The following is a 20,325-nucleotide window of genomic DNA, read 5'->3' on the forward strand; positions in this document are numbered from 1 at the left end:
CCCCGGAGCCTCTTGGAGGTCCTCCGGCATGTACTCCAGCCCAGCAAACCTGTTCCTTAGCTCGAGGTCATGTTTTATTTCCGAAGCTGGGGGGCTGAGGGTAGAACCTCAGAGCTGGTGGGGTGACATGTATTTCTCATCGTAAGAGCCTTGGCCACGGAGCCGCAGGGTGCAGGCCTTCTCACCGAGCATGCCTTCCACCACCAGCGTGGATTCATACAGCGTGTTGCTCCTGTGCGGGTGAGGGTCACTCGCTGAGGTTAGGAAGGGGGCCCTGGCCTGTGGGAAGGCTGGGAGAGGCTGGTACCTGGCAGTGAAGAAAACTTGGAGGGTGACGGTATTTGGGGGCCCGTTGACCAGTCGTGCCTCCAGCAGCCCGCTATTTGGAGATACCCTGAAGGCCACAGCATCCTTGTCTGGCTCCTGCTGGCCTGCCCCAAGGGAAGGGAGCACACAAGAGCTTAGGCAGCTCCGTGCGCTGCCCCAGAGAGCCCCTCCCCCCCCACCCCACCCCCCGGCCCTGCAGCTCAGGCATACCCTTCTAGTCCAGCTCAGTGCCACGGGGTGAGGCTACCCTGGGATCACTTGGGATCTGGGAACCGGCCATGGGTGGCCATGGGGCACCGTGGGTGGTGCCAGCCTGCAGGGGACATGGGGGGCAGGTACATCCTACCCATCAGCACAGCCCAGTAGCTCCGACAGCCACTCAGGTTCATGAGGTAGACCTCCCGGACCCGTCCCTGGTTCACAAAGCAGGTCCCAAAGTCCACCCAGCTGGTGGAAAGCTGCAGCTCGGGCACGGCCACCGTGGCCCTCAGGGGCACCACCTGGGGGACAGAGCCTGGAATGTAGGGCCCTTGTCCCCTCCTTCCGGGCTCCAGGCCAGGGTCTCAGGGATGCCGGGCCCTGCTGACCCCAAGTCCTGAAGCTTCGGAGGAGCACACGGGCAGCGCCACAGCAAGTGGAAGGGGGCTGGTACCGGCATCTAAAACCAGGGCTGGTGGGGGTCTGTGCCGATAAAGGGTCCTGAAGACGCTATCTGCTCTCCCTCCACCCCACGTCCCCTGCCCTGATCAAGCTCTGTGGTTTCTGCTTGCTGGTCAGGCCGCCCTCCCCCTCTGCCCCCATCCCCTGGGGGCCCAAGGCCCAGCCCTCTGCCCTTCCTGGGCTCTGGGCCATCTCACCTCCTCCCTTGGCCTTGGGCCCCACCTGTGCGCTGACCTGCCCAAGCTCCTGGGGGTCCCCCCACATCTGCCTCAGGCACTGCCATACACACCTCATCACCTCAGCCTTCCCCACCCCCAACCCCCAAGCCCCAGCAGCCACTCAAGGACCAGGCTGGAGGGCCTCCCTGGTCACAAACGGATTCTTCCTCGGGCCTCCTTAGAATCCACCCCTTAGGCTATTCCTTTCTGTTTCTCTCCTGGACCTTCCAGCTGGGAGGCTTCATAGGCCGCATACCTCCTCCAGGAAGCCTTCCCTATTTCCCACCCTCCAGCACCTCACCTAGTTCTGTGCTGAGACAGGTAAGGAAGGATGACCCTCCTCTCTCCAGGAAAAGGCCTCTTCCGGGGCAGACCAGGCCCTGGGGGTGAGGGCTGGGGCTCCTCACTTCTGAAGACCCGGTGGGGTCTGTCTCCCTCTGACCCAGGAGAGTGGAGTCGGGCCCATTTCTGTCCTCTCGGACATGGGGTGCCCGGGACTGACCTGAGTGGTCTGGTTGGCGTACTCCAGGAGCAGGTTCTGAGTGAACACCATCTCCTTCTCCCCGCTGGCGCGCTGCTGAATGTCCACCCCGGGCAGCATCTGGTCAGCCGGCAGCTTCTGATAGGAGAGCAGCTCCAGGGACAGCGAGAAGGACACGTTCACCTGAGCCACATGAGCCAGCCAGTCACCAGAGGCTGCCGGAGGCAGGCGGCAGCTTCCCCTCCCCCGGGAGCTCCGGCCTCCTTCCCTCCATGGCCCCCACTGCCCGGCAAGGCCCCAGCTCGGCGCCTGCCCACACCCAGCCCACAGGGCCGGCCCAGACTGAGCCAGCCCAGCCCGGCTGGCAGCCCAGCATCGCTGTCTGGGGCATTCGGTCCACAGACATGGTGCCCCACTCTGTGCCCAGCACCCGGTAAACCTGGGGACAGGACCCTGCCTGCCCTCAGGAGCAGGACATTTACCCCTTGGCAAACTACACTTTACCTCTTGGCATGACCAGGGCTGTGGGTGTGGGATGAAGAGTGGGGAGACCATGGAAACTGAGGAGGGGCAGCAACAGGGCGTGGGGGGCTGGCTGGTCAGGGTGGGGCTGTGGAGCAGAATGCCAGGGCTCTGCTTGGGCACAGGGTCGGGCGCAGTGGTATTTGCTGAGATCAAATGCTCCTGCCAAGAGTGGTGGCTCAGGCATGGGCAGGAGTGGGTGAGAAGGACAGTGGAGAAATGAGTTTGGGCTAGAACTCTGATCAGAACCAGATGCCTGGGTCAGCACATGGAGGCTGAGAAGTCCTACCGTTACAAAATGTCCTCTGAGAGACCAGGGGCTCCCAGAGGCATTTTAGAGGGACCTTTACTCGGTGGCAGTCTGTGGTTTCATGGGTGCCCTGTTGGGACAGGACCTCTGGCTGTGCTTCGGGGCTGCCTCAGTTTACCTTTGAAGAAGGGAGCCAAGGCTAAGTGAGCCGAGGGTGCCCTTCCTCCTCTCTCCTGTAGCAGTTGCCCCTCTGTGATGAGGTCTGGGGCGGAGGGTGGGGGTGTCTGTCACCTAGCACAGCACCTAGCACATGGCAGGCACTCAGCACACCTGCACGGAAGTACACAGTTTGGAATAGTGGATATGACCGCTCACGGAAGACTGGAGGCGGATGCCATGAGAGTGTGCATTGTCTGGACACTGATGTGGACAAATGTGGAATGGCAGTGTGCACACGTCCATCTACACATGTGCATGTGTGTGCGAAGAAGGTGACCTCTGGCCCAGGTGACGCCCTGCAGAGCCCCCACTGACCAGCATGTTCTCCTGCGGGTAGAGCACCAGCTGCTTGCTGGCTGCAGCTTGTTCTTCCTCACCGCCCCTCGCCTGGCCAGGAGCTCTGCGGCTGCAGCTGGCCCCTTCCTGAGAAACGGAGAAGGGCCTGGAGACCAGGAGCCGGAAGTACTGCGGGATTTCAGTGGTGTTACTCAGCTTCACGTGGTGGGTGGTCACCAGCTCGCTCAGCACCTGGGGAGCCATAGAGGTGGGGAGGCCGGGCTGCACTTCTCCCCTCCAGGAGCCTGCAGCTCTGGGGTGGAAACACTCCCGGAGGAGGACCCGGACTGTAAGAGGGCTCACAGGGCCCTCTGAGGCCCAAGTGGACTGGCAGGGCCGGGGACGACAGCACACTCACCCCAGTACAGGGCTGCTCCGGGATGAGGTCACTGGCCTGGTGCCAGAACTCCACACCGCCCCCGTAGTCCAGCTCCATGCTTAGCCTGCCAACAAGGAGCATAGCTGGGCCCCAGGGGCCTCCTGGCTGTCCCACTGTGCTCACTGGGCCCTGGCCAGCCTTTGCCTGGGCTCTCCTGCTGGCTTCTCCCTTCCATGCCTGTCCTCTTGCTCCCAGAGTGCAGGTGCTCCCCACAAGGGGATTACAGGAGGCCCCGGCCACTCACTGTGCGGGCCTCACGTAGCTACACAGGTCCAGCCTCAGCGGTCCTGCCGCAAAGTCCTGCATGCGACGCCTCCTCCCCGGAAGCTCTTTTTCCACCTGTGGGGCCCAAGCCTGATTATGGGCCGTCCCTGAGCTGAGGGGCATCATGTCAGCTGGAAGAGGGGGTGGCTGTGGCCCCATCCTGGGCATGGAGGGCTCACCTCATCGTCCAAGCTCATGAAGCCCAGGGCGTAGCCAACACACTCTACCTTGTGCAGGACATCAGGGCCCAGGACCATTGGTGTGAAGGAGATGGAGATGGTGCTGCTGCCCCCTGCAGGGACCACCTGACACAGACAGTAGCCTCAGTGCTCCTCCTGCCCACGTTGCTGGTGCTGCTGCCCCCCAGTGCGGCAGTCCCCCCCTCCGCCCCAACTCACCACCTGCTTGGGGCTAATGCAGTATAGATGGTCGGCGGGCACCCCATCGTGCTCCCGCAGAATGACTGAGATGAGCTTCTGTGAGACCCTGCTGCTGACACGGGAGCTGTCCTCGGCCTGTCATCAGGGAGTCGTTGGGGCTCACACAGGCTCAAGGCTCACTGGCCCCAGCTCAGCCCCCATCCCACCCCACCCCTCCACCCCTGCTCACAGTCTGGGCGGCTTCGTAGCTGGAGTCCGAAGTGTTGGAGGGGCTTGGGGACAAGAAGGAGCTGCTGCTCTCAGGGGTCCCTGGGCACAAGAGGTCATTCCCAGCTTGGTCCCGCAGTGGGAAAGGTGGCCCATAAAACACCAGCAGCTCCACCAGCCGGTCCTCCCTGTCTTCCGGTGTGTAGGTCTCCCAGTCTAGGCGGATGTCTGCAGGAGGGAGGGGGAAGGCTGAGGAAGGGGCAGGCGAATCTTCCCTGGACCCCTGCCCCGCTACCCCTACTGGTGCCTATTCTCCCATACTCAGGGTGGAGAGGGGTCTCACCTACTCCCTAGTGCCACTTCCAGGCAATTCTTGTTTTGAGAATAGACCACAGGCTGGGTCCGCTGGCTCTGTCAGCCCTACCCTAAGGATCGCAGCAAGCAGGCCCTCGCATCCAAATGGGCGGCTCCAGGTCCTTGGGGCTCTCCCTACAGCCTCTCCAGGCACTCCAGCCCCTCTCCCTGCCTTCTCCCCTCCATCAGCTCCCACTGCACTCACTTCCTTCCCCAGCTGGGCTCGTCCAGACACTACCATGTCAACCTCCATCTTGACAGGATTCTCATCCCTCCTTACCCCCAGCCTTCTACCCATCTGGCAAAGCCTAATCCTGGAGAACTGAACTGACCCTTGGCCCCAATGTCACGCCTTCCCTGTTCTCTGACACCTGAGCTGCCTCCTGGGCACGGGGCTGCTGGGCACTGGGCCGCTGCCTGCAGCTCCCCTCCCCGAAGCCCCCACATCAAGAAGGCCCTGAAGTCCCATCGCAACACCCCCACTGCTCGGCAGGTATCTCAGCTATCCCCCTTTCCCTCCCACCTCCGTCCGCCTCCATCCCCTCAGGGGCCAGGCATGCTCAGTCTCCCCACCTTGAACAGTTTCCCTCCGCCAGACGACCTTTCCAAACCACCTCTGTCCCTCCACAGCACGCTTGTAGGACCCTGTCCACCATCGCCTCCCCCACTCTGCTCTCAGCCACTCCCCAGCTAACATCTGACTCATGACTAGCCCTGCGGGAGACCTGACGAACAGGCTCACGCTCCTGAGCTCGTATTTCTTCAAGTTATTACCTTGGCACCTGCCTCTTATATCCACCAAATCCCCCTCACCAAGGCCACCAGTGACCTCCATCCTCCCACCGAAGTTCAGTAAAGAAGAGAAATGGAGTGCGATGATGAGTCCCGAGGACAAGAAGGGAACCACCAAAACAAAAGAAGGTAGAAGAGAAATTCCAAATTAAACAAAAGGAAAATGGCACAAAGTCACAACAAACAAAAGAAAGTAGAAAATGTAAAATCATAAAATAAGTATGTAGACTATTCCTAAAAAAGCTAATGTCAGGTTGGGCTTTTAAAAAGCTCAGCTCTCCATTGTTTACAAAGAAACATACCAAAATGATAAAGGGTAAAAACAGCAAAGGGCAAATATGTGATTCAATTCTCAAATGCATCTAACAGCTAAGAAGTAAAACTCCTGGAAACACCAGATCTTCCTTTTTAAGCCTGTATTTTTTTTAAAATTTTTTTAAAAGATTTTTATTTATTTATTTGACAGACAGAGATCACAAGTAGGCAGAGAGGCAGGCAGAGAGAGAGGAGGAAGCAGGCTCCCTGTCGAGCAGAGAGCCCGATGTGGGGCTCGATCCCAGGACCCTGGGACCACGACCTGAGCCGAAGGCAGAGGCTTTAACCCACTGAGCCACCCAGGTGCCCCTTTAAGCCTGTATTTTTAAATAATTTCTACACCCAGTACGGGCCTCGAACTTACAACCCTGAGATCAAGAGGCACAGGCTCTACCAACTGAGCCAACCAGGTACCCCTGGAAATGCCAGGGAATCTTGGAAAAGCCAATTCGAGCAGCGAATTCAGTGCCCCTTTCCTAACTGGCCAGACCCCATGGACAGACGAAGCAGGGACTCCGTGGACAGACGGAGCAGGAGGGCTGGTATTCCCCTGCTGCACATTCTTTACAGGCACCAAGGAGCTTAAAGTCAGAGCAGCTCGGGCCCTGCCCCTGAAGACTGGCTCAGCCCCTTGTGGCCCAGCCTCGGGATGCCTGGAACCCTGGTCCACCTCCAGACCGCCAAAGCTTTTCCTGCGGCCCGGATACCCTCCATTCCCATACGCTTCCCCAGGCCCAGCTGGTTCGTCCTGCTTCCTGGACGCAGCCTGGACACCCCCCGTGTGATCCTCCAGCAGTCCCCCTCAATGCACTCAACCTGACCGTGGCACCCCCACCAGCACAGTGGTGTGCTGTCCTGTTCCCTCTGGGTCCCCAGCAACTTGTACAGCACCTGGCTATGGCTCAGGTAGTATGGGCTGAAGGGACAAGAAAGGTGTCCCCCACCAGTGCCTGTCCTTGTGCAAAGTGAACCTGATGAGAGCAGGGCACCTGCGCCCCACAGACACTGGGGGCCCCAGGGGTGAGCAAGGGCACGTCCTGCCCTAGCACATGGAAGCGGCTATCTCTGACAACCCCCAACCAGCAGGTCACTCCCCACCTTGGCCCTCAGGGGCTTCCCTCAGTAACCACAGGCCACCCGGACTCCTGGGTTAGAGGGTCATCAGCCTCCCCCTAGCGCCATCGTCCTCCAGCCTGGCCCACGACATGGCACAAGAGCCCCAGTTTTCTCTCGAAAGCCTCTCACCACAGGGGCTGGAGTTATTCAAGCGAAGGATCCGGGTGACTGTGTCTCCTCCGGAGACTCGGGTGCCAAACCTGGAGGCAAGAGACCAGGCTCAGCGCCACCGCAGTAGGCACACACAGTGCAGGCAGGGCTGGAACTGGGGCCTAGGCACGGAGGAGGCCCGCAGCGGTGGTGGATCCTGAAGTCATGGAGACCTAGGGCTGGAGGCCTTCCCATGCAGCGAGTGTGACCCAGGACTGCTCAGTGCCTTGGTAGCACCCGCTCCCTGCCCCGCACCTCCCGACAGATCCCCACTCGTGGTGTGTGGGGCCCAGGGTCTGGCACGGCCCTCAGGCCACCCTGAGTACTGGCTACTTCTCTCCCCAACTCCCCCAAGCCCTGTGCAGACAGAAGCCACGGCCTCAGAGGCCTCTCCCTTCCCGGGCAGCCCTGTCCTGGGGCTTTCTTGCTGGGTGGTGCCACGAAGCCTTGGGCCCCTTGGAGAGCAACAAGGTCAGCATGTGCAGCCAGGGTGATGGCCAGAGGGTCTCAAGGGTTAGGGGATGAGCCCGGTGGGGTCACCTGATGACTGGTTCCTTCTGCAGCTGGTCAGTGGTATAGTAGGTGGTCCTCTGGGAGCTGATGGGGCAGCCCACCACTGCCATGTGCACTGGGATGACTGCTGGTGGCAAGTCCCCCACCTGCAAACGCACACCAGTCCTGGGTCCCTCTTGTCCCCTGCCCTGGCAGTCCCTGGCTCCCCATTCCCCCCCGTTCAAGGCCGTCCCTCCAACTGAACAACGGACAGAGTTCACCCCTCCGCACTGAACTAGGAACTCCTTGTTGGATCATCTGTTCTTATTTGTCCCTGTCCAGAGGGACCCCACGGGAACCCAGGCACAGCAGGCACCCCCTCAGACTGAATGAGTGAGTGAAGGGCCAATGGGAGAATGAGTGACTGCACCAAGCGCTAGGTGACATGTGGCTCTGGGAGGCTGTTACTGCTTCGCCACACTCATGCTCCTTCAGGTCTCGAGTCCTGGCCTAAGTAGGCAGCCTATCAGATTCCTCTGCCCTCCTCAGTGTGCTCAGCCTCAGGGGACCCAGTGGGAAAAGTTATGAAATGTTCTGCTTCCGAGAACCCCTCCCGCCTGAATCTCTATGGTTGCTGTGGATGCGAATGCCCATCCCAAGCTCATGGGCATTGTCTTCCAACCAGGAGAGATCCAAGAGGCTGAGGGCCTGGAGCTGGGGGAGGGAGAGCCTGAAGGTGAGGCCGGGCTCAGGCTTACCGTGCAGATGAGGTTGTCCCAGTACTCGCCCCACATGTTCGCATAGCCTGTGATGCCGATGCTTAGCTGCTGGTGGGCCCCCAGCATGCCCTGAGAAATGTGGGGAAAGAAGGCAGCTCCTTTCCCATGAGACAACATGCTTTCCACAAAATCTGGGTGATAACCAGGAATGGGATTCAGGACTCCAGGGCAAGAAGGAGGTCCAAACCCTCAGGAGTTAGCAAAGCACTATATCAGACAAGCCAGTCCATAGCCCAGACCCTCCTTCTGGGAGGCCAGAATCTAGCAGGCAGCCTCCCTCACCTCTCAGGGGCCAGGCCCCCATGGGAGCCCACGCTTCTGAGTCAACACCCATCCCAAATCCAAACCAGACCCTAACCCTAACCCTAACCCTAGCCAGGAGATAGCCCCATTCAAAAAGGGTGTACCGTCAGGCAGGGGGCCATGGCTATCTCAGACATCTTGCTAGAAAAGACACTGACATGGGGTCTGTGACCAGGGTACCCTCCCTGCAGCAGGTGGCCCAGCCCCTGAAAAGGCCCCAGGAAACCCTGCTCTGGCCCACCATGGGGCTCTTACTCAGCTGCTCTCGCTTGGCCAAGTGTTCTCGAATCCGAGACGTCTTCAGAAGGGCAGAGGGCATGTCGGGGCTTCACCAGACAGGACACGGAAAGAGCAGCAAGCCATCAGGGCTGTTCCCCAGAGCTGAGCCATGCCTCCTGGCAACTAGCATCCTACCAGGTGCCCAGTGGAGGAAGGAGGCTCGGCCTGCTCCTCCCAGGGAAGAGGTCAGGTCTGTTCACCTCCCTCTCTGGTCTTGGCACCTGCTACACCCCCACCACCCAATGCCCTGTGGTTATAGGCCACCCGCCAGCCCAGGGACTGCCTTCCAAGAAACACAGAAGGGCGCTGGGGTAGAGACCTCTTACCCCCAGGCTCTGTCCTGCTGAGCCTGGATACCAACCCAGCCCAGACTCATCTCTTGCACCAGCCTTCTGCAAAAGGCCCTGTTTCTGGTCTTTCCTGCTGACATCTGTCCAGCATCGAGTATCCACTAACTTTACTGGACTGGGAAAGTTAATGGCTTACAAACCACGAGTGGCTCCCCACCACCCATGGCAGTGATTTTGAAGTTGGGCTCTCCTGCCTTAGGGGACGGAGCGGTGAGGGGTTTGCTCTGGTATGCTGGTAAACTGCCAATTTCTGTGGCATAAAACCTTCCCCAGGCTGATGTCCAGCTACAGCTTTGCAGAATGCCTCACTGTGACATCTCTGACTTCATGGGTCCGTCGGCTGCCAGGAACTTCCCCCTCACCTACTGGCCTGAACCGCTTCATCTACCAGGAGCCCCCTCCTGTCCCCCACCACAACCCCAGGATCTCCCGAAGGTCCCCGCAGAGTCTGGGAGATGGGTGCTGGGAGCTGTTTCTCTACATTTCTCCATGTATCCTTGTGAAAACACACCTTTCTCACTCCTCACACCAAACAGCCTCGGGCGGCCTGAGCTACACAGATGCTTAATGGCAACCCCACCAGGCCCCGTGCTCCCTGGGGACTGCCCCTGAGAGAAACCAGACTTACAGGCTGGCCTTCTGGGTCAGGCTGTTCTGGGGACTCCCGAAGTACTCAAACTGGAGGGTGAAAGGTGTCTGGATCGGGGAGTGGTTGGTCAGGATGAGCCGGCAGCTCACGCGGGTCCTCAGAGGCACCGTCGAGCCGAAGTCAAGGCGGAGCTCCTCCAGGTGGTCTGGACACAGCTCTGTGCTGGGCACACTGCCCCGGGCCCAGGGCACTAGTTACATGCCACCCTCAGGCCTGCCCAGAGAGCCTGCTGGGATGGGAGTGTGAGAGCCGCCTACACACTAGGCTTCGTCCTTGGACTGCCTCCCGCGAAACTGCTGGCCCACAGACACATCCTTCTTGTCAGCTCGTGATACGAGGAGGGGCCTCAACCACAAACCCTCTCTGACCAGGGGTGACTGGCCTTGTGTGGGAGAGCCCAAGCTGCCTACAGACCCGTCCCCTGCATCTCCCACCAGCCCAGATGCCATGTGTTGAGGTGTGTGGGGAAAGACCACACAGAGTGCAGGGTTTGGGTAGAGAGACCTGCTCCAGAGAGGTTGGGGGGGGGCACAATAATACTGTGGCCCTTTCCTGGCCACAGGAGTCAGCTGGGAGTAGGTGCTGGTCCTCTATGTGGTCGCTTCAACCCTCAGACCCTGGCCCCAGCCCTGGGTTCACCTGCTGTCAGAGTCCTCCATAGAGATGGCAATAGCCACTTGCAGTCCCTGGGGCTTCCCAGAAATGCCCAGAACCAGTGGCTCCTTCATGCCTGACACAGTACAAGGAAAGGCCAGATCAGTCAGCTCTTCCTATAAGAAAGCGCACCAAGGGCACATCACTACCCGTAAGAGCCAGGACTGGGCCCCAGATGGTCTTGCCTAGAAGAGGTTGTTGCTGTGGGGCCTTCAGCACAACGGCCTTGACCTCTGTCTAGTCTCCACTCTGTGAAAGGGCTCCCTAGTTCCTCCAGTGAGCCACCATTCACAGGTCCAGCCTGACATTCCACACCTTCCTCAGGGCTCCTGGCTGAGTCTGCTCCAAACATCTGTGCGTAGCCCCAGGAAGGGAGACCCTCCAGGCGGGCCTCTGGAGAAGCCACACACTTATTCTGATGAAGCTGTTCCCACAGAAATCAAGCCCATCCCAAGTGAGGTCTGTTCCATGCCTGCGTCCGTCTGCCCATCACCTAGAGCTCAGATTCAGCTGAGAAAGAAAGTCCACCATCTCCGGGTTTGCCAGGGAGAAATGGGACTGGGTCTGCAAGCCTCCGCAAGGAAGTAGTCTCTCTTCTTACCAGAACCACAAACAGCCAACAACCCCCCAACCAAGTCCTGAGCACATTCCGCCCCGAGGGCCTTCCTGTGGGCCATGCCAGGGAGCAGCTGTGCCTTTCTTCCAGGAAGGCGGCCACCGGCTAACCTCTCCCAGTAGCACCCAGCACAGGGCCTGCTGTGAGCAGCAGCTCTGCTCCGCATCTCTGGGCAAATTGGAAAGGCGGGCCCACCTATGGCTGCAGAAGAGGGGAAGGGTAAAGCTGGTGCCAAAGGCTGGACGTAGCCAGTGGGTTTAGGGGCACGTTCAGGCCTGCTCTAGGCTTCCGGACTTTGTATCCCTAGAGAGCAGGCCTAACAGGAATGGGGACCCCAGGCCCAAAGGCAAGAAATCTCTTGCCCTCTTACAGGAGTGGGGTTTGAGGCGGACCTCCCTGCCGACACATAGTTCCGGGGAACCTTCGTAGTCCCGCAGGCCTCCTCCCACCTTACTCACCTGGGTATGCGCAGTCAACTCCAGGTTGAGCTGGCGCTCCTCACTGGGACCCAGCGTGCCCCGTCTAGGGGATATCTTTGCCATGCAGACGCTTGCTTGGCGTCCTAGCAGCTGGCAGACATAGGGCCTCTTGTCACATGCTAGATTCCCAGCATGGACCTGGGGTCCAGACAGTGCTTAGTTCTGGGGCACGCTCTGGTGGAGGCTGGCAGTCTGGGGGCCCACAGCAGGACCAGAAAGGGCTGTGTGCTCACTGGTGGGGATAACCCACTGTTCCCTTCGCCTCCCCTCCCCAACCCTGGGCAGTCTTCCCACCTGTTAGGAGTTGCCTGGACTAAGCTAGCTGCCCTGGGAGGCCTAGAGTGATGGTGAGCAGAAGGCAGCTGCCTTGGAGGCACAGGACACGGCCCCACCTCCCACGGCATGCAAAAGAAGCTCCACAGTGAGCCCCACGTGCGGTGCCTAGCGGGGCTCACAACAGTGTGGGGACCAGTCATGGGCTATGCTGGCTGGGAGCCCTGGCTGTGTGCTCCAGAGACTCCTTCTCAGGTAGGGAACTGGAATTCCCTGGAGGCAGGGCAAGGAAAAACTAGACCAGATGTGCTGCTCCTTCAAGGAACCCAGCATGTCGGATCACCATGGGGCAAGGGGCAGGCTGCAGAAGAGAGGTAAGACTCTGTTCTGGGGAGCACCTGGGGGGCAACTGCAGGCAAGTCCCGCTCCACATGGGCCTCTGGTGCTGAGGACTGCAGACCCAGTGCTCAACAGCGCAAGTTCACTCACCTTGCCCCAGTGGAACCGGGTAGGCAGGAGTGTGCCATTGATGAGTGTGATGGTTGTCTTGGTAGGCACACCCAGGTAGAGGTTCGTGACTTCCATGTGGCTGCTTTGCAGGTACACGTGGGGCTCCTGTACTTCAGCATACACAGGAAGGTAACTGGAACACAAGGAAGCAACAAGTATACTGATTAGAGAAGAAGAAACAAAACCATCCCTATTTGCAGATGACATGCTGGTCTATGTGGAAAATCCCAAGAAAACTGTATTTTAAAAACTTCTTAAAAAACAAAAACAACAGCAACTACAACAACCTCCCACAATTAATGAGTCAGGAAAGTTATGAGGTTCAAATTCACATTTTTTGTATGCTAACCATGAACATGTGGACATAGGAATTAAAAATACAATGTTATTTATGATTGCTCAGAAAAACTGAAATACTTGGATGTAAATCTAATAAAACCTATACAGAGTTTATATGCTGACAACTACAAAATGCAGATGAAATTAATCAAAGATTTAATAAAAGGAGAGACATACTATATTCATGGATTAGAAGACTCAACATAGTAGAGATGTCAATTCTCCAAATATTAATCTATAGGTTTAACATAATTCTTAGGAAAATCCCAGAAAGGATTTTTGTAAATATAGACAAGCTCATTATAAAACTTACATGGAAAGACAAAGGACATAGAATAACTAAAGCAACTTTTAAAAAGAAGAATAAAATAAGAAATTGCTGTATTAGGTGTTAAGACTTTATGGCTACAGTAATCAAGTTAGTGAACCATTGGTGGTGAGATACACACACACAGACCAACAGAACAATATAGAAAATCTAGACATACGTCCACTCCAATCCTTCACAAACTCTTAAATGACAGAGAAGGGGAGTGAATACTTCCAGACTCATTCCAAGATGTATTACTCTTGTAACAAAACCAGACAAAGACATCATAAAATACCACAGACCAATATCTCCTATGGCTACAGATACAAAAATCCTCAACAAAATACCAGGAACCCTAATCCAGCAACATATAAAAAGGATCATATACTGACCAAACGGGATTTTTTAAAAGAATGCAAGGTCAGTTTTAACATCCAAAAGTCGATGTAAAACACCATGCCAACACATACAAAGGACAAAAAGGACATGAACATTTCAGTAGACGCTGAAAAAAACCTTCAAGGAAATCTAACATTCTTTCAATAGAAAAACAATCAGCAAACTAGGCATAGGAGGGAACTTCCTCAACCTGATAAAGGACATCTACAAAAAGCCAAGAGCCAACATCATACATAACAGTGAAAGATTGAGTGCTTTCTTTTTAAGATGGGGAACAAGACAAGAATGTCTACTTCTGCCTCTTTTATTCAGCACTGTACTGGAATATTAGGTCCATTAAGCAGGAAAAAGAAATAAAAAACATCCAGATTGGACAAGAAGAAGTAAAATTATCTCTATACATGGATGACACAATCTTCTATTTAGAGAACTATTAGAATAATATTGAATTCAGCAAGGTTGCATGATACAAGATCAATGAACAAAAATATTTTTATTTCTATAAAGTAGCAATGAATATTCATAAAATGAAATTAAGAAAACCAGTCTATTTCCAAAAGCACCAAAAACAATACGTAAGAATAACCTTAACAAAAGAAGTACAAGATTTATACACTGAAAATGCCAATACATCATCAAAAGAAATGAAAAAAGACCTAAATAAATGGAAAGACATTTCATGTTCACAAATAAGAAGACTTAATATGGTTAAGGTGAACACACTCCCCAAACTGACCAACAGATCCAATACACTCCCTATTAAAATTCCAGCTGGCGGGGTGCCTGGGTGGCTCAGTTGGTTGGGCGTCTGCCTTCAGCTCGGATTGTGATCCTGGAGTCCTGGGATCGAGCCCCGTGTTGGGCTCCCTGCTCGGTGGGGAGCCTACTTCTCACTCTGCCTGCTGCTCTCCCTGCTTGTGCTCTCTCTCTCTCTCAAATAAATAAATAAATAAAATCTTAAAAAAAAAAAAATTCCAGCTGGCTATTTGCCATAATTGATAAGCTGATCCTAGAACTCCTATGAAAATTCTGAGGACCCAAAAGAGCCAAAACAATCTTGAAACAGAAAAAGTTGGAGAATTCATATTTCCTGATTCCAAAACTTACTACAAAGCCACAGTAATCAAGAAAATGTGGTACTACCATAAGAATAATTATATAGATCAATGGAACAGAATTGACAAGCCATAAATAAATCTTCACGTATGTAGTCAATTGATTTTTTTTTAAGATTTTGTTTTTTTTAAACAATGTCTACACCCAGTGTGGGGCTCAAATTTACAACCCTGAGATCAAGAGTCACATGTTCCACTAAATGAGCCAGCCAGGGGCCTCTAGTCAACTGATTTTGACAAGGGTGCCAAGACAAGTCAATAGGTAAAGAACAGTGTTCTTTAAAAATGGTGCTAAGGGGCGCCTGGGTGGCTCAGTCAGTTGAGCGTCTGACTCCTGATTTCGGCTCAGGTCATGATGTCAGGGTCCTGGGATCAAGCCCAACAGCTGGGCTGCCTGCTCAGTGGGGAGTCTGCTTCTCCCTCTGCCTGCTGCCCCTCCCCCTGCTCTCGCACTCACTCTCTCCCAAATACACAAATCTTTCTCTTTTTTAAAATTGTGCTGGCACAACCGGTTATCTGCACAGAAAAGAATGAAGCTGGATCCCTTCCTCATACCATACACAAAAATTAACTCAAAACAGATCAGAGACCTAAATGCATGAGCCCAAACTACAAAACTCCTAGAAGAAAATCTTAGTGACATGAGATCAGGCAATGATTTATTTTTTTAAAAGATTTAAAAATTTTTATTTTTAAAGATTTTATTTCTTTATTTGACAAACAGAAAGAGCACAAGCAGGGGAAGCAGCAGGCAGTGGGAGAGGGAGAAGCAGACTCCCCACTGAGCAGGAAGCCCAATGTGGGGCTCAATCCTAGGAATCCCTGGTTCGTGACCTGAGCTGAAGGCAGACGCTTAACAGACTGAGCTACCCAGGCGCCCCAAGGCAATGGTTTTTTAGATATGACCTCAAAAGCACAAGCTACAAGAGAGAAAAATGAAGTGGACTTCATGGAAATTAAGAATTTTTAGGCTTTGCAGTATATCATCAAGAAAGTGAAAGGATGATCCTCAGAATGGGAGAAAATATTTGAAAATCATATACCTAGTGTTAGGGCCAATTTAATGTTAAAGCCTGTTTAACTATTAGGGCCAGAGCGACTCCATATTGCCGAGGTAGCCATATTGTTGTTTACATCCACAGACTTCATTCCGGGAATAAACGCCCCCATAGTTCCTGGTATGGTTCCGCGTATCGATTCCAGGAGTAAATGTCTTAACAATAGAAGCCTCGTACCTTGGGTCTGCGGTTATGCCTTATAAAACCAGCCTGTGAGATCAGGATGGGGTCGCTCTCTTCGGAGGCGGCCCTGGCCGGTCAGTCTGACTTCTAATGCTTGGCAAAGAATAAAGCTTTACATAACTTTCACTTTGTCTCAGTCTCATTCCCCTGGCCAGTCAGTCTAACTTCTAATGCTCGGCATAGAATAAGACTTAGCATAACTTTTACTTTGTCTCAGTCTCGTTCCTTTGATAATGGACCCCAACACCTAGTAGGAGGTTCATATCTAGAATATATGAAGAACACTTACAACTCCATAATAAAAAAAGACAACCCTATTTTTTTAAGTGGGCAAAGATTCCCAGAGACAGTTCTCCAAAAAAGACATACAAAGGGTCAATAAGCACATGAAAGACGCATCAGGAAAAAAAAAATCAACCAAATCCTCAATGAAATGTCACTTCACACACACACTGGGACAGCTACCATGAACAGATCATGAGGATGTGGATAGACAGGCCAACAGGGTGGAGAAGGCGGGAGGCTGGGTCGGGATTGGCCACTGTTACACCTGCACCATTGTATAATACCCTGTGCCATTTGTGGAAAACTGTAAATAAAGAATAAAGAAGTACATACGATGCTGTGCTAATGAGAAAGAAAAAGAAGGGCGGCTGTGATCAGATTAGCTAATGACACAGAGAACAGACTCTTTAAACTCCCTAGAGTGCTCCCCTAACAGCAGAACGGGCACCTCCCCAGCACGAGGGGTCCGTGGGGAAAGGGCCGAGGACTTAACTCAAGGCTGCCCGGAGGTGAGAATGGCCGGTTCAGGGCCCATCCTGCAGGAACCCTGGGCCTCTCAGCTATCACCGGGGAAAACACCCACAGAGCTCCACTTCATTCCTATTTACGGATAAAGGAATGCAAAGATTTGGGTCGCTGGCCAGTGTGGGTTGCCTCTACTGCTTGTCTTGGCTGCCTTCCCCAACAGTGGTCCCCTCCTCCTCCCGGGTTCAGGGGGCTGGGTACCAACGGCGCTCACGCTCACTTGGCTCCCTAGAAGAGGAGTGCTCTCCAAACCTCCACCCACTTCCTCAGAAACCGAGACCGCCAGCTGCTCGTGTAAGTCTCCTTCCTCTCACACTCCAGACCCCGAGTGGGCAGCCGAGGATTACTTACTGTACAAGAAAACCCTCCAAGTGAAGGTGAAGGATCCCAACAGCGACATGAGGAAACAAAGATGAGTTTCCTTGGGGGGGGATCTGAGACGCTGTTGCATCCATAAGACAATAACATATGGCTCTAAAAAAGGAACAATCGGAGAACAGAAAAGCTTGGAAATTTAAAAATATGACTGCTACAAGGAGGGCATCCACCCAACACTGAAGGAGCACCCGGCAAGGCCAAGGACATCTCCCTGAACAAGGAGCACAAACCCTGACAGATGGAAGATACGAGGAAAATGGTTCAGTTCCTGCCGTACAGATCCAGCAGGCCTGTGGTGGGCTACAGCCTTTATTGTCTGGCGAACTTTCCCACCAGGCTGACCCTCCCCCTCCGGCATAGGCATGTGGGGAGGGGAGGCGCGTGAACCAAAGAGGCCCAATCAGAGCCGGGGAAAGCCAGTTTCATTTTTCTCGAAGGTTGTTAAGCTGGAAGGAAGTGTGGGAGCCTGAGCCCTAAGTGGCCCCCGCCCCCAGGTCAGAGTGGCCAAGGGCCCTGGCCCTCAGGGGAGAGAAAGGCAAACAGAGAAGCAGAATTAGAGGCGGGGGCAGGGGTGAAGGAAGTGGGTAGAGAACGAGAGAGAAGCAGAAGAGCGGACCCAGGAAAAGACTAGAGCCCATGGATTCAGCAGGGCAGGAACGCCCAGTTACAGGAGCCAACAGCTTCCCAGTTTTGCTCAAGTTGGTTACATCTGTGTTTCCATTACCTCCACCTGGAAACATTCTGATTCAGGCGGCGTCCTTGAAGAACAAGAGAGATGGGAAAGGAAAGAGGCAGACTTAATAAAAGGCATTCTCCCAGAGGAGAAAGACTTAACCTTGGTATTTAAGGCCCACAAGATGCCACGTGGGACCAGTGAGACAGAGTCACACCGAAACCCATGCTGGGTAGAAATACATTCAAACCGAACGGACACAGGTGGCACTACCCCACCCCCAGCCATCAGGTGGTCACATTTAAAAGTCAGATTCTATCTGTCGCTGTGAGAGTGTAGGGTAATGGGCAGTCTCATGCACTGGAGGTGGAAGTATAAAATGACAGTCTTTGGGGGAGGTAATTCAAGAGGATCCATGAAGATTTAAAACAAGCACTTTAGTGTTTTCTTAGTGAAATACCAAATATATGCAGAAATTACTATTATTAACAACGTAAATATATATACAGTTTAAAGAATTATAAAAAGAGCGCCTGTGTACCACCCTCGCCTAGCTGAAGAATGAATATGATGCTTCAAAATAATTTAGGAGGGGATGAAGGATAGGAATGAAACAATATTTGTAGTGATATGATAATTACTGAAGGTAGGTGATGGGTACATGGGAGCTCATTATACTGCTCTGTTTTTATGTATGTAAGAAATTGTCCACAAGAAAGAAAAAAAGGCAGGCAGGAAGGGAGGGAGGGAGGAAGAAAGAAAGGGAACAGCACCAAAAACCGTGGAAACCTCCAGTGTGGGCCTCCCAGAAGACAGTGGTATTTGCTCATTTGGACACGTCACAATTTTTGGTGTCCGTTCTCCTGCTGGCGAACACTGGTCGTTTCCAGTTTTTCACGACTATGAACAATGGTGACGAGCATCCGCTGTGAGTGCTCAGCTCCCAGGGCACACGTGTGTGTTTCTCGGGTAGCACCTCTCCGAGGGCTGATGCTGGGTCACAGGGAAAGCACAGGGAAAGCTGGATGACACATAGTGCTTCTGTGATTATACTTATTTCTAATCTTTCATCACACAAACTGGAAAGATACACCCTATAATATGACCAGTGGGTTTTCTCTGGGTCATGGAATTTCTTTTCTGTAATATCCAAATCTGATAGAATAAACAGGTTTCACCACCTTTAAATTGTTTAATGACTCCAAATCCTTCATGGCATACAATATCCATACACTGTGAAGAGGCCTGGAGTGGGCTGTCCTGGCTGTGCCCCATCGCCCCCTTACCTCCAGGCCCCGTTCACCACCTCCAGCTCCAGGACGGTCTGCAGCCGCTGACACTGCTTGGCCTCCAAGGTGATGGTCACTCTGCACTCCCCCAGAGGGTGAATCTGGCCGCTTGAGGGCTCAATGTCGAAGGGAGACACCTGATGTGGAAGTCAATCCGGAAGAATGAGGAGAAAGGACACTTGGAATTGCAGAACTGGCAGCTGGGTCACCCCCAACCAGGGTCGTCCCCAAGCTGCCCCGGCTCTTCAAAGAGGTGCTAGGAGGCAGGACAAAGCAAACAGGGAGAGCAGGGCCCTCGGGATAAAGAGAATAAAGACCAAGTCTCTAAGTAAAGGAGAGGGTCCCCATGCCCTGGCCCAGATCTGAGAGGTAGAGGACAGAGGGTGTGCCCCAAGGGGAAAGGGGAGACACACTGGGGCAGGCTCAGTGTTTCTGTGAGGTCTGCCCAGCCCCAGTGAGCACACAAGGGTCAGGACCCTGAGGGCTCTAAGGAAGGCAAACCACCAAGCCACCAGATTGGGGGAAGGGCGATGCTTCCATGACTACCTCCCACCCACAGTTGCCACTGCAGGCTTGAACGCCCTAGCCTCCATACCAGCCATAGGAAGGGAGAAGAGAAGGGCAAAAGCTTAGGAAGAAGAATGCACCTGGGAGGGGGGCTCTCTACCTCCCTCTTCTGGTCCCAGACCTGCACTGGTCTGACTGAAGGGCCCTGTGGTCCACACTTGCCTAGTGAGGGTGTCACTGAACATGGAAAGGTCACACCGAGGAGGGATGCTCTCTCCTCTGTGGTCTCTTCGTTCCAGGAGACTGAGACAGTGAGTGCCAGGCCCTGGCCGGAGGGCAGCCTGCCCACACTGCAGAGGCCTGCCGGCTTCCACCCGCTTCCTCCCACCCAGTCTGCCATGCTAGCCAAGGTCAGGTGCAGGCTGCCTTTCTTGGGCTCTGTGCTCTCTTGTTTCCTCCCTGGCGCTGGTGGGAGGGAAGAGCTGGCCTAAATCAGCAAAAGCAGCTCATGTGCTTGAGTCTGGGCCCCAAGCTCTAGTAGTAAAGAAGAGCCCCTTTACTTTTCTTGGTCTTCGTTCCTCACATGCATCTCCCCGGGAGTCCTGGGGGGATTCTGTAGGCCAGGACTACATCTCTGTGCCCCTGACCTGAGCACATCTAACAGACCCCAAATCCCAACATTATTTTTGAGAGCTCAGAAGAACAGAGTACAGAGAACTGTAGAGACAGGATTCGTACCAGCCTCAATTAAGACATAAATCTTAACATACTATGAAATTGATGGTTACTTCAATTATTAAAAAATTGTCATTCTTCACAGTGGGAGAAAAATGCAGATTGAGAATTAGAGAATGAGGACCTGATGATTCCACCACCCACTAGCTGTATGACCCTGGGGAAGTCACTATCC

The 20,325-nt window shown here is 54.0% G+C and overlaps 1 protein-coding gene across 2 annotated transcripts in view; it reads right to left on the reverse strand.

Moving 5' to 3' along the window:
* Positions 1–54: 54 nt before the first annotated feature.
* DLEC1 (DLEC1 cilia and flagella associated protein) overlaps positions 55–20,325 on the reverse strand; it is a gene marked incomplete at its 5' end in the record, with an annotated part of 66,398 nt that continues 46,127 nt past the window's right edge. The window contains 19 exons of one of the 2 annotated variants that reach the window (XM_080825239.1): positions 55–232; positions 308–431; positions 674–827; positions 1,708–1,869; positions 2,993–3,205; positions 3,372–3,456; positions 3,637–3,731; positions 3,836–3,961; positions 4,055–4,171; positions 4,266–4,471; positions 6,950–7,020; positions 7,511–7,629; positions 8,221–8,372; positions 8,800–8,870; positions 9,802–9,984; positions 10,462–10,592; positions 11,551–11,661; positions 12,334–12,487; positions 18,906–19,045. In XM_080825239.1, coding sequence (XP_080681365.1) covers positions 109–232; positions 308–431; positions 674–827; positions 1,708–1,869; positions 2,993–3,205; positions 3,372–3,456; positions 3,637–3,731; positions 3,836–3,961; positions 4,055–4,171; positions 4,266–4,471; positions 6,950–7,020; positions 7,511–7,629; positions 8,221–8,372; positions 8,800–8,870; positions 9,802–9,984; positions 10,462–10,592; positions 11,551–11,661; positions 12,334–12,487; positions 18,906–19,045 — 2,538 coding nt within the window. In that variant the 3' untranslated portion in view covers positions 55–108. Of the gene's footprint in view, positions 233–307; positions 432–673; positions 828–1,707; positions 1,870–2,992; positions 3,206–3,371; positions 3,457–3,636; positions 3,732–3,835; positions 3,962–4,054; positions 4,172–4,265; positions 4,472–6,949; positions 7,021–7,510; positions 7,630–8,220; positions 8,373–8,799; positions 8,871–9,801; positions 9,994–10,461; positions 10,593–11,550; positions 11,662–12,333; positions 12,488–18,905; positions 19,046–20,325 lie in introns of both variants that reach the window. The other variant, XM_080825238.1, reaches the window with a different exon arrangement.

The sequence above is a fragment of the Martes martes genome, assembly GCF_963455335.1.
Source record: "Martes martes genome assembly, chromosome: 1".
Lineage (NCBI taxonomy): Eukaryota > Metazoa > Chordata > Mammalia > Carnivora > Mustelidae > Martes > Martes martes.